General features: G+C 39.6%; 1 protein-coding gene across 1 annotated transcript in view; it reads left to right on the top strand.

The window, feature by feature from the left end:
* The first annotated feature begins 827 nt into the window (after window positions 1-827).
* The window catches only part of GRIN3A (glutamate ionotropic receptor NMDA type subunit 3A), a 154,403-nt gene continuing 140,542 nt past the window's right edge, over window positions 828-14,688 (top strand). Inside the window, exon 1 of the mRNA XM_012768941.2 lies at window positions 828-2,201. Within this exon, the coding sequence (XP_012624395.2) occupies window positions 1,503-2,201 (699 nt within the window). The 5' untranslated portion in view covers window positions 828-1,502. The remainder of the gene's footprint in view (window positions 2,202-14,688) is intronic.

The raw sequence follows: 14,688 nt of genomic DNA, 5'->3' as shown, positions 1-14,688 counted from the left end.
ACAATTGCTGGGCCCCCAGTGCTTGCTCCGCCCCATGGATCTCTCTCCCACCCTCCTCCTAAATGATACTGTGGCGTAAAATAAAATAAAATTAATCTACTGTATGTGTGCAAACCACAGGCCTGCCCTTAACTGTTTCCTTTCCTTCCAGTTCCAGATTATTTAGATCATGGAGGAAAAAGATTAGATCATGACCTATTGACCTCACTGTATTAACATACAAATGAAATAACTTAGTAGAAACAATGATCTGGGGACTCTTGGTCTAAACTGGGAACTACTGTTGACTTTATTTGAAATTCTAAAAGTACTTTGAATCTCTTTAGTTTATTGAACAAACAATTGCATTGAACTCACTTTGTTTTAATTCTGAGAACCTGAAAACGTAAGGATCCTTAAAAAACGCAAAGGCTCACATACCAGAGAGAAGGCAGCTGGGGAGATTAAATGTGTAAATAATTCTTGCTTTAATACCCTTAGCTAGAAAAACCTTTAAAGTGACACATCGAGAAGCTCCTTAAAGTCACAGCCTTTTTGAACCTATATCAGTGAACCACTGGATTTCAGATGCCTGGGACACGACTCCGAATTCAGAATTCTCTGCGGCTCAGAGTCATTTCCCTCTGAGGTCTCAGGAAATTTTGCAAACTGCGGCTCCCGGCCTTTTGAGGGGAGAGGACTTTCCTGGGGCAGTGGATGTGCCACTCGGGGATCTCACCAACAGTGGGCGTTTAGCGCAGCCAAGCGACAGGCTGGCGCCAGGGCGCAGCAACAGGGAGGCGCCGGCTGAGGCGGGGAGAACTTTGGCGCTCCGAGCAGAACCACCCTTTGCTGGCCAGTCGCGTTGCTCCTCCGAGGAAGCAAGCTGCGGTGGCGACTGGGCAGAAAAAGAACGAAAGAAAGGAAGAGAGGAAGTAGCGAGGGAAGAAAGAAAATGAAGCCAGCGCTGGGGGAGCCTGCAAGAGTGTGGCCGACAGTGGAGAGAGGCGGATTTGGCTTCTTTTCCGCACCCCGGGCGTGAACGCCCTCTCCAACGCGACCCCAGGAAATAAGTGGGTGACTCTCAGGCGGAAAAGGAAAAGAATCCAAGTGAGAGCGTTGCTCCTCTGTCACCCTTGCTCCCTTGGAACTCCGGCTGCTTCTCAGCCCAGTCGCCTCTCGCGCCGGACGCAGTGCCCGAGGCGCCCTGCAGATGGGGCGGGCAGGGAACAGGCGCCCCAGCCGCGGGTGACAGGCGTCCGCCCGCTGCCTGCCCCGCTCCGCGCAGTGACCGGGCGGGCAGAGGATGCCAGGCGGAGGGACCCTGGAGCGGGATCTGAGACTGCCAAGGGTGCGCTAGGCTTCAACTTGGATGGCCCGGAGACCGCTCCAGCTCCTGGGACCGCTTCGCCGAGTCCAGTGAAGCCGCGCGCGGGACCTGGAGGCGGAGACCTTAGGCGGCAGCTGCAGAGGGGCGAGCCGGGCGCAGAAGGGGGCGCGCTTTCTCCCTGCGGGTCTCAGTAATGAGGAGACTGAGTTTGTGGTGGCTGCTGAGCAGGGTCTGTCTGCTGCTGCCACCGCCCTGCGCGCTGGTGCTAGCCGGGGTGCCCGGCTCCTCCTCGCACCCGCAGCCCTGCCAGATCCTCAAGCGCATCGGGCACGCGGTGAGAGTGGGCGCGGTACACTTGCAGCCCTGGACCACTGCCCCCCGCCCGGCCAGCCGCGCTCCGGACGGCAGCCGGGCAGGCACCCAGAGGGATGAGCCGGAGCCAGGGACTTGGCGGCCCCCAGCACCCTCTCCGGGCGCACGCTGGTTGGGGAGCACCCTACATGGCCGGGGGCCGCCTGGCGCCCGGAAGCCTGGAGAGGGAACTAGGACAGAGACCTTGTGGCCGCGGGACGCCCTCCTATTCGCAGTGGACAACCTGAACCGCGTGGAAGGGCTGCTGCCCTACAACCTGTCTTTGGAAGTAGTGATGGCCATCGAGGCAGGCCTGGGCGATCTGCCGCTCTTGCCCTTCTCCTCCCCTAGCTCGCCGTGGAGCAGTGACCCTTTCTCCTTTCTGCAAAGTGTGTGCCACACCGTGGTGGTGCAAGGGGTATCGGCGCTGCTTGCCTTCCCCCAGGGCCTGGGCGAGATGATGGAGCTCGACTTAGTCAGCTCAGTCCTGCACATTCCAGTGATCAGCATCGTGCGCCACGAGTTTCCGCGGGAGAGTCAGGTGAGAGGAGTCTGGCGCGTGCAGTGGAGATGGGCGCAGCTGGGGGCAGGGGCCGTAGTGTGGGCAGAGAAAAAAAGGGCCCAGTGACGTCCTGAGGGACTTGGTGTTTTATAACTTTGATATTGTTTAAGGATGGGACCATATGCATAGGGGATAGGTAGAAGGACCTCAGTAGAAATAGAATAAAACACTTTAAGAGTGGACGAAAATAAAATGCGAGGTGGGGGTCGTGGGTGGAAGGAAGTGGGGAGAATGCATGGGCGAGGGAAAAAAAAATCTTCACGTTGTGACCAGCTGGGAAAAATCTTCTAGATGCCCCACAGAAGCAGAAGTCGATATTCAGGACCGTGGAGAGCGGTCACGGTTCTGAAGACAAGAGCAGGGTCTGGGGGTGGGGTGTCCTGTCTCTCTGCTGGAGTCTTACTCTCAGGAGAGGAACTCTGAGAGCATGTGTTGGAAAAAGCAGCATCTGCTCTCTGTGACTTCAGAAGGTGTGCCTGAGCCTTAGGCGTTGGTGTAAGGAAGGAGACACATCCCTCTGAATTCCTTTGAGTAAATAGAAAATCTGCAACTAGCACAGAAGAAGCAATAGGTATAGAAGAGTGGTTAATTAGTTTGGGGTACTGGAAAGCATTAGAAATACGTAATAGTGTAAAAACGGATGGGTAGATTCATTTGAGGATTGTTTCTTTGTCCCTACTTTCCTTCTATGTGACATAGACTTGGAGGCTGGTATGCAATTGCTGTGTTGAGCTCATTCCTGCTCCCATTATCTAAGAATAAATGAACGTGAATCTAATGATACAGTTTTTTATTGCTAAAAAAAACTAAGTATATTTTTAATAAAAGAAGCTATTTGTGAACTTAACTATTGACAAGTAATAATGAGGAGATAAATATTTAAGGACAAAATAGGGTCCTTATAGCAAAAGGAGTTTTCTGCATTTTATACATTACTTTTATCATAATAACCAGTTGTATTAAGCCTTGCACAAAGTATTTATGAAGCAAATAGGTAACTGGCATTGGCCCCATTTCAAAGATTGAGAAACTAAGGAAAGTTCTGGAGCTTGATCAACATTGGTTAGTGTACTAGTAAAAGAGTCCAGACATTGGAGGATTTCTAACTCTACATCATTTTCACTGTATTCCTTTAGCTTGACACAATATATATATTTCTAATCTCTCTTCTTCCACTTTTGATATATATGCAGAGGAAAGAACTAAATTGAATAAGGGCAATATACAAGCCAAAAGTTTGATAGAATCTATGCATAAAATATCAAGGGAGTACTAAAGAATCCTTTTTCTAGAAAAATAAATCTTACATTTTTAATCTTAGGAAGGGTGAATACAAACTACTTTCAGCAGTTATCCAGAAGATTCCTATTTAATGCTGAACTATAGAGATTTGATCTGCAGAGTGCAGGCTAATTAACTTTTATCTAAAATATTTCTGTCACCTGAATCTGAATGACTGTAGGCAGCAGATGGGAAGGCATGGAAAACACAGGTGCACAATGCTGCCAATGGCCAAAGTGTTATAAACATGAAATTGCATCCATAGGGTGCATCATTATTAATATCCATGAGGAATCAGACCTAACAAAATGCAGGAGTCAGCATCACTAGCTTCTCATCATTGCTGTCTTATTACCCAATACTTCATAAGTTGCCAATAATGGTCACAGTCTCTAGACTCCTTTCCATTTGCAGATTGTTTGGCAAGAGTCTTAAATAGCAAGACTTCCCCCCCCCAAAATTAGTGTTTCTTAGTTAGAAACTATGTGTTCCATAATGGATGTGAGTAGCATATAGCACATTACAACAAGAAGATCAGGAAAACCATGAAGCAGAATCTAGAATCAGTAAATTTTAAAGCTTTAAGATGACTGAGAGAATAAAGTCCACCAGAGACAAACCAACAATAAAATAAATACTCTGCCAAGCACATTTACTTCTGCATTTCAATTCAGAAACATTTCAAATCACTGTTGTCACTGTTACTTTCATGGTACACATCTTGAAAGGGAAAGATTATTGTATTAATTCAGATCTAATTTGTCTAGTGACAACACTTTCTTTCATCTCCCTTTGTATCTTAAATTCAAACATATCTAACTTGTTTTATTTTACTATGTCATTTAAATGGCATTCTATAATATTTAATATTAAGAATGTCTTGCTCAATGCCAAGTCACTGTAATATGTAATTTTAGGATATGACCATAATCTGCTTTCAGCAAAAATAGTAACTGATCTTTCTCTTGCTTCTCCTTTCACTAATACACTGATGTGATTTAAAAAAAAAACAAAAACTAAAAGGATGTCAAAGTCATTCCACACAGTAAATAAAATTGACAATTTAGCCACTGTCCTCAAATTCTACTGCCCTGTGACTTAACTTGTTGATTGTGTCAATACCTGAATAAAGGACTCTAGAAGAAAGTGGACTTATTCATATAACCAAGTAAAATAAAATTGTGTCTCTTATTCAAAAAAATAAAAATTGCTTTTACAGCAGGAATAGCAACAGCTGTTTTCTCTCACTTTCTTTTGGGCTGATGATTTCTTTCATATGAAGGTTTCAATTAATAAGTAATTGTGTTGGTAACATCCTGCCACAACCCTTGAATGGAAGGAGATACCACCAAGATGATCAAACCCCTAAGAAAAGCATAATAGTTTCATTTCAACATACTATTTATTCAAAACATAAACACATAGGATCATCAGCTTGGAGGGGACCAACTTCCCTCAGGCAGGGAAATTCATTAAAAGTTAGTTAACTTTTAAAACGTATGTATATTGTCACTACATTGTAAAAGCTTAATACAGCATTACACTTAGGATGGAGTCAAAGCATGTTTCCATCAAAAAAAATCTGACTTCACTATCACACTCAAACCCCCCACTTGCTGCTAACCCATTTTATTAAAATGATCACTTCTTAGTTGTAAATTCCATTCCTATGACCTTCAAATAATAATGTTGCATATGGACCTAGTTCCATTTAAAGTTACATTAAGTTCCTACAGTTATACTTTCTTTCTCTTATCTTTCCATACTAGTTTTTCTTCTAGAGGTTTTAGAGGGTTTATGTAGTTTCTTCAAAGTTACATTCTTAAAATTTACCTGCTGAGGAGGTGACAAATACACATTGTTCTAAAATATATATCTTATGTTAATTCCATTTCAGTTCCATTAGGCAGAGTTAATGAAGTAATATAATTGGCTTAGAGCCAAACCGATGCAATTCAAAAGTGACTGAACTCCTATTTTCAACTCTTATTGAATGTACCTACCACAATTTTGCCTGTTTCATTAGTCATATATACTAACAAATTAATATATGATTTTTTGCAATGGAAATATAAGTATTTTAGATGGTCCATTTTCTCTGCCAACACAGGGCTGAGTACTGAAGTCTGTTTATTAGAATTTGGCTAGCACAACACTACTTTTGTATAGCACAAGGAAAGAATGATGAAATCACTACATAACCTGGTTGCCTCATGAGGGGACCAGGAAAGGACATTTATTTTTTAAATATCTGCTCTCAACTGTGTTAGTTTTCCTTGACTTGCTCTGTGCAAAGCACAGCTCTCTCTCCTCTGGGGGAAATGTATTCTTCTACAATTTATGATGAATGGCTGATAATAGCACCTAATTGTTGCTCACTTGAAGATAAACGATTTCAAATTAAATGTCAAGTGATGCAAAACTTTTCCTAGTAGTGATCTTTTTACAGATTCTTCTTGAAGACAGAGACATGGGATTAATTTGGACGTCTTTTTTAATTTGGTAATTTACTTACAATATTTATTTATTTTTCTAGATACATAGAAGAGAACTAGCAGACACTGTGTATTGAGCAATTAGTCTGTCTCTCCCACTTTTCTTTGTGCTTACCACTGCAGCATCATTTATTCTATAAAGAATATATTTGCTTTTGATCTTACCTGACCGTTATATCTTAGAGTTAATTTGTGATTGAATCAACTGAGCTATCTAAAGACCAATTTCAGTGTCTAATTCCTTAGTCTTTTATCTTTTGGTATTGAAGAAAGCACAATGGATTTTGTACCATTAGATTTTATTTCATGAATATCCCCAGTCAATTCAAATCACATTAGTTAAAAGAACACAGTGTAATAGAAAGTATGTGAAATCATAATCAAAAGATTACCAGTCTGCCTCTGCATCTTACTAGCCATGTAATCTTGGGCAAGTGACTCTATCTCTGAGCATCTACGCTTACCAGTCAAAAGAAGGTACTTTACCATGTTGACAGAGCTGTTTTGTGAATCAAATGAGAAAGTGGAAGTACTTTGGAAAAATTTATAGTGTAAACCAAATAATGAGTGGGGAGGTGTTGGTCACGATCTGATAAGAATCAATTAAGTCCTAATTCTCCATTAGCAATTACTAATCAAAATGGGATGTGATTTACACACACTATGTCTCCATCCCCCACCTTTTTCTTTACCCTCCTCCTCATTTTTTTCTCTTAGAAAAAAGTAAGTAGGTTTAGCCACAAAAAAAAGAGAAAAACCTAGATTCCTAAGTAGGTTGCACACTTGCCTAGGAAAAGAAGTCATGCCCTAGTACTGTTTCTGTACCAAAGGCAACTGTTTACCTATGACACACCCAATACAGCTTCTATAGCCTTAGGTTTTGCCGCAAGAAATTCAATAAGATGCCCAAGGTTTTTGAGAAATGTTGGCCCTTCACATTGGCCTTAAGTTTCTTCTATAGGCAAACTCATCATCCATTAAGAATATGGCCACACAGAGTCTACCCCATCTCCACCCCTTCTTCACCAACTCTATACTAAGCACACATTGGCTCATTCAGATTTTTTTTTTACAGTAAGTCTCCCTTGATAAAGAAACCAGTGTGTTGGTTCATACTGTCAAAGCTCCTTATCTCATCATGGACAGATAACAGTTTGCAAACGAGCCACTTTGAGTACCATTGCCCTAGACAACTATGTGGGGCTCATAGCAAGGTGTTGCTCACTTCAGTGGCACCACTAAATGTAGAGATGAGAAATCTCATTGTCTTTTCTCCTGCCTGCTCTAGTTGCTGCCATGTGCACAGAGAGTAAAGGAACTATACAGCCCCAGAAATGTGATGCCAAATCTATAAAACTAGATGAGAAAAAAGAACATCTCTTAGCACCTGCCACATTGTTTTATGAGTGAATGCGTGAATGACAAACTAATAGAAATCTTTAAGCCATTCAGTTGTCTTTCTCTGATATTTTCTATATGGGATTGTGGGGGGAAAACGAGCCATTGGGGGAAAGGTGAGCTAAAAGTTGAGCCAACTCTCTCTCCTTCCCTCAGCCTGACCTCAGCCAAATTCTCAGATCTTTTTCTTAACTGTGTAAGATTCATGCACTTTTAGGGAACACTCTCCACTGTGTTTGAACTTTGGCATTGAGGGAGCAGGTTGGTCCCTGGCCTGGGATGGTATTATCTCAGCAGGAGAAAACCCTGATACTAAAAGGCTGGTATCTGATAGGCCAGGGCCCGTGTAGTGATAGAGATGAGTTTGCAAGGGTTCAAGTGGTAAAGAATTAGGCAGGATGACTCCTTCTTTAGTTAGTCTGAATTATGTTTCATCATTATTCACTTGAAGCATAGATTGAGGAAAAATTTTAATCATATATATTTTTGTAGCATTTATGTTTTTCAAGGCTTCCTCCTAACATCCCTGTAAGGTAGATATCAATGTATAGACAAAATGTAGGGAAGTAGGAAGAAGTATGCATTGTAGGACGTGAAGAATCATCAAGAAGAAAAAAGACCAATGGTTCCTTCTGAATTTAGTATATTTGTTAGCCTACAACCAAAGAACAGACTGGATCCATGACTGCTTTTATAATAGCCCAGAGGAAAGGATAAAAGAAAGATATATCTATTTCCGGGTTTGATTGCTAAAAGTGTACTGTACACTAAATGTTAAACAATGGGAATTTAATTAATTAAATCCTGATGTATTTACAATGGAATACTGTGCACTCATTCAAAATAAGGATATATTTATTGACACAAAGAGGTAAAGACTATTTACAAAAATATATGCAAAATGCAACTTCATTTTGGTAAAATATAAAGTCTGAAACTTTATAAAAATGTTAATAGTGATTATAACTAGATGGTAGAAGTCCAAATTTTTCCTTATTCATGCTTCTATATTCCTAAAAATTATGTATTACCTATACAATCAAAAAATAATAAGAGAAAAAAGGTAATAGGTATACCATGGAATTCTACTCAGCCACAAAAAACAATGTTGATCTAGCCCCTCTTGTATTATCCTGGATAGAGCTGGAGTTGATCCTACTAAGTGAAGTACCACAAGAATGGAAAAACAAGCACTGCATGTACTCACCATCAAATTGGTATTAACTGATAAACACTTAAGTGCACATATAGTAATAACATTCATCAGGTGTCAGGAAAGTGGGGGAGGAGGAAGGAATGGGCATATACACACTTAATAGGTGCAGTGCACACCGTCTGGGGGATGGAAACACTGGAAGCTCTGACTTGAGTGGGGCAAAGGCAATCTATATATAACCTAAACATTTGTAGCCTTATAATATGCTGAAATAAAAAAGAAAGAAAGAAAAAAGAAAATTACAAATTTCAAGAGAAATAAATTGTTGATCATATTTAAATTTATCAAAGTCCTTTCTCATCCATTTTATCATTTTATCCTCACATTTACTTTGTGAAGTAAGAGGGACAAATATTATTGCCTTCATAATGCAAATGAGACAATAATAATATCGATGAAGGAAAGATAAGGTGAAAATTAAGAGACTATGTTTTTGAGACTCTCAGAGCTATGTTAGAATCTTAGCTGTACAACTTACTAGACATCCTACCTTGGGAAACAAGCTTGATGTTGTCTCCATGTTTCAATTCCTTGAATCATAACATTTTAATATCTCCTATGTTTATGGTGAGGACTACATCATATGTGTAATATACTGAACACAGTATCTAGAGCACAGCATGTTCTGATGATGATGATGATGATTGTTCTTTTAGCACGAAGTGTTGATATGGCAAGATTAATATAGAAATAATCAGGATATAAATGCAAGTATTTTTGCTTGTTTTCCAGAGAACTTCTATATGCATTTTCAATATATGCATAATATTCAGGCTTAGAACATCCAGTTCCAGCAAGCAATCCAGAGAAAAATGAAGAAATATGCTGTTTTTAATTTTTTTTTCTTTTGAGAAAGGGCTCTTGCTATGTTGCCCAGGCTGGCCAACTTTTGGGCTCAAGGTATCCTCCCTCTTCAGCCTTCCAAAGCAGCTAGGACCACTACCCAGCTGAAATATGCTATTTTGAAACCCCACTTAGAGTTCTGGTTCACTAAAGTGCACTTGAAAGTTAAGTGTATGTAAAGTTGGTCCACAGTGAAGTGAACTTTGAAATCTGGTTTTAGAAAGTTACTTCTTTATATGGGTTCAGGATGGTCGAATTTTTACAGCAGTTATGTCAGAGATTAAGAATGACGTTGTGGTCTATTAGACAGTATTAATGAGGAACTCACATATTTTTCCTCATCTACTACCTTAACATCTCATAGGAGGCTCTGAGGAACTAAACTCAAAAAATGATAGAATGGAAATGATGGTTTCCCTTCATTAATAAATACATTAATGGACTGTTTCATAGCTCTTTAGAAAAAGATTCGGTTGGAACACACATCTTGGGTCTCAAGTTTCTGTGGCATTTCCTAGTTCTAAATTTTGACATCTATCACCTTCCGTCTGAGCAAATAAAAGAAGAAAGTGGCAGAAGAGATAGAGGACAAGAGTCTGTGGTATACAAATTGGCTTATTTTGCTGTGGTAGGCTGAATATTGCCCCCCCCCCCAGATTCCCACATCTACCTTCTATGGCAAAAGGGATTGAAGATGTGATTATGTTTAGCATGTTAGGATGGGGAGGGTATCCTGGATTATCCAGGAGGGCACAATGTAATCACAAGGGTCATTATGAGAATAACACAGGAGTCAGAGTCAGAAGAGAAGGTAATATGATGACGTGGTGAAGGAAGCAGAGATTGGAGTGATGCACTTTGAAGACAGAGGAAGGGGCCATAAATCAAGGAATACAGATAGTCACTAGAAACTGAAACAGCGAGGAAATTGATTCTCCAGTTAGAGGCTCCAGAGAGAATGCAGCCCTGCCCATACCTTGACTTTAGCCCAGTGAAACTGATTCCAAACTATTACCTCCAGTCATAAGTAATGAGAAGAAATTTGTGTTGTTTTAAACCACTAAGTTGTTGGTAATTGGTTACACCACCATAGGGAACTAATGTACTTGCCCATACAGTCTCATGCCAGAAGGTGGAAAAGAGATAGAAGGTGATCTTGACCTCTTTATCCTGGGAAGGCAGGTTCTATTTCACTTTCTTACACACTTTGCAGCTGGAGAAAAAATTCAAGCAAGTTTGAGCTTGAGTTCCTGTCTTCTAAGACACAGTGATTCCATCCATTAGTAATCACAACCCAATTGATCTTTTAGGCTTTTAGTTAGAAAGGGTAGAGTCTGACTTGACATGGATCAAGTATTCAAAAGTTTCCCCTTTTTCATATGGGCTTTCTCTGTATCAGTGCAACTGACTATGGGTACCTTAACCTAAAGTTTAAGGGACAGTAGCATAGCTATATAGTAAGGCTTATAAAAATGTGACACCCATAAAGCAAACTCTTTGTGTTTTATTGAATGCTGACTATATCAAAACTGTTTGATCCACACAACTTTGAGGGACTTTTTAAATGCATATTGCTTTTCTGATTATAAAAGTAAAACACATGCACTATTATCCATGCATGTCCACAGATATCCCTGAATAACATTTTGATGTATTTTATTCTCTCAAGGCTAATGGTTTAGCAACAGTAAGAGTACAATTAAGGAAATCCCTATTGCCACCCTAATGAGGCATTGGCATCAAAGAATAAGAGAAATAAGAAAGTCTTATATTTTTATTATTATCATTTTTTTATTTCAGATTATTATGAGGGTAAAAATGTTTTGGATACATAAATTGCCTTTGCATGGCCCAAGCCAGAGATACAGGTGTGCCCATCCCCCAGACAGCAAGCCCCACACCCATTCGTTACGAATTTACCCATCCCCTTCGTACTCATCCCCAACGAAGAGTAAATTCGATTTACTCTTCCACACCCGATGAATGTTACTTCCATATGTGCACATAAGTGTTGATCAATTAGTACCAATTTAATGGTGAGTACATGGGGTGTTAGTTAGAAAAGTCTTATTTTAAAAATAAATTTCTGAACACTCAAATTTGACATGGCTTTTGAAACTTAAGCATTCTGCTATTTCTGTATTAAAAGGTGAGATTTTCTTTTGTGTTTGCAGTCTATATTTTCATCACTCTGCAAGTGGCTAAATCTGTACAGTTCCAAACAATAGCTCAGCCTGTATCTTTTGGTAACATTCTTAGGAATGACTTAGAAATGAGACGCCACTACTCTCTGAGAGGTGATCATTAACTAAATTTACTGAACATTAGTACAGTACTAAGCACTTTTGTGGCTGCACAGCCTACATGGAATTTATTGGTCCTTATTGTATTAAAGGCCTCAACTAGAAGCCAAACAAAAATTGCGTTAATACTCTCCAGATTAAAAAAAGTTTTTATTTTTAGAAACAAAGTTAAATGCTCAGCATGTCTTTATCTAACAGAATCACAATCTGGCTCTGTTATGAAATGCTATTTATTCAGTTCCAACCAGAGATTCATAAATGAAGATTCCATTAAACAAATAATTTGCTTCTATATATTGTGAATGTAATAGGAGCAGGTATACACACAGATTCACACACAGATATTCTTGGTGCTAGAGCACTTAGTTTGAGTCTTGTCACACATTGTGTTATACACATAAAGAATTACTTCAATAAGTATCTGAAAATGAATAAATCTATATTTGAATGAATCCAGTGTGACTTCACCTGGTCAGAGGCACAGAGAGCCATCTAGTGGTCCCCAAAATATAGCTTTAAGATGAAGCCTCCTAAGAATCAACCTCACAACACAGGAAGGGATTCAAAGCAGCTATTAATTCCTTCCTGGTCTTTTGCCTGTGGGAAATCTAGGTTAATCCATCAAAGAGAAGACCTTCTTCTGCCTTCTACTAAGAAGATTCGACAACTTCTGCTGTACTGCCAACATATCTATACTTATAAACAATAAAGCAAGATATCTCTAAGTATGTGTCCAGAGGGGTTCGGAGAAAAATGTGAAGGACTCTTACTAACTTTAGAAATGCAGAATAGTTAATTTTTTAGTAGCCGTATTTAGTATCACTTTTGTTCATAATGCACTGTGAAAAGATGCAGCCATTTTATTGTATTAAGCACATCATTTATTCCTTTATTTCTAATTACAAAAAAAATGTATGTTCCCTGGGAATAATTCTGGAAGTTAATAAAATGCCAAAGAATAAAATTAAAGTCACCGATAAATACTCAACCTGAAGATCTACACATATGTGTGCTTTATAAAATTGGATCATACTATTTGATGAATTTTCTTTTTAACTTGGCCATACAATATAGACATCTTTCTATATCATTAATACTTTTCTCCATTATTTTTAAGATAATTTGCCTTTAAATGGGTTGTTTCATGATTTGTTAATCTAGCCCCAGTTGTTTAAAATCAGATTTGTTTCCCCATTAAAAAAACAAATAACACTGCTCCTAATGGGACCTTACCAGACTCTCTTCCATAACGCTTCCCCAACATTCTTACAGCCGCTTACGCCATAATAGTAATTCACAGAAATGAAGTGGGGTACACCATCCTTAAGAGAATGTATCGAATTCTCCAGGTTTTGTGAATATAGTTCAAAAAAGCATTCCATCCCTCACTGACATACCAAGACTCTGACATGCCTCCCCTATAGGCAGAGAAATATATTAAATAGGTCAATAATTATCAGCAAATCTACAGAACCTGATCCTCAAGGCCTTACACAAACATGTACAACTGGCTCTTCCCAATTTATGACATTCTGTTGAGATATAGGTACACAGAAAGCACAAAATTTCTAGAAGTTGAAATGTATGATTTTTTTTAAAATCAATAAATGTAAATCACTGTATTAAAGAGCATTTATTATATATCTATACAGAAAGACAGATATATACCCAAGTTGTCATGATTTGCAGATGAATTATGCTCTAATTCAGAATTGATTTTTCCATTGAAACAATGTTATCTGTGCTTTTTAAGACCTCAGGCCAGGCTACCAAAGCCTGTTTGTCCCATTATATAGCACAACTCCAATATTAATAGTTTTATAGTCAACTAAACCCCATCTGTAACAGATTCTTTCTGTTTGACACCAAGGGGATGTGGAGTAGCAAGGAGAACTGGAAACATGGCTTCAAGTTACAGTTCCCAAATCACCAGTAGAGCCTTGAAAAACCTCTCTGAGCTTCAGTTTCCTTCCTTATAAATTATAAACAGTCACTCATTCAACAGATATTTATTGAATGCCGACCATGTTATTTTCAAGAATTGATAAGGTTTCAGTGAGTTAATGTACATAAAAACACTTTGTAAATTCAAATTTAAAAAATAGGTAAGAGGCATTGTTATTGAAACATCTTTTCCTTCAGGAAAACTCATTCCTATTTCCAGTTTTGGAGAGCCAGGATACATCTTCCTCAGGACTAATTTGGCAATAGGAACAGCCCATCCTTGTTCGACTCTCCTACCAATGACCAGAGTGGTCAAACTGTGACTTCTACGTGGTCAGCAGCAGTTGGACATGGAGGGAATGAGAGCAGAGTGTCACGCTTCCCAAACAGGGACTTAAAAATGTGTTTATCTTAGATGCTCCCATAGTCAGAAAGAGAACCCAGTGAACTCAGCAGCTCACCCTAGGTCTGAAGATAAAAAAGAGAATTTGGGGAGCTGACAGGATAGGAGGACTACAACCAGAACACAAGTTAGAATTAAAAATGATTGGGAAATCAATTATTAAAGCTAGGATTGCCAGTTTATATACATTAAGATTTAAGATTGCAGCAATTTCTAAATCAAGCTGCATAATGGGTTGGGATAGTGGAAATGATCATATCCTATTCTTTTTTATTTAAGCATATTAGGGGGGTACAAATGTTTAGGTTACATATGTTGCCTTTGCCCCACCCGAGTCAGAGCTTTAAGCATGCCCATCCCTCAGATGGTGCACACCACATACATTAGGTGTGTATATATACCCATCCTCTCCTCCCCTCTCCCATTTGCCCTGCATCCGATGAATGTTATTACTATATGTGCACTTAAGTGTTGATAAGTTCTAACCTTCATTCCAAGTCCACCTTTAACACATGCATTGCAGCAGCCACCTGAAAGACCTTTGCATCTCCAGCTCTCAGAACTGCTTCAGGATTTAGCCCCA

This window comes from Microcebus murinus, chromosome 12 (genome assembly GCF_040939455.1).
Source record: "Microcebus murinus isolate Inina chromosome 12, M.murinus_Inina_mat1.0, whole genome shotgun sequence".
Taxonomy (NCBI): Eukaryota; Metazoa; Chordata; class Mammalia; order Primates; family Cheirogaleidae; genus Microcebus; species Microcebus murinus.
Note: the sequence above shows the minus strand (reverse complement) of the source record. Positions and strands in the feature narration are given on the sequence as shown.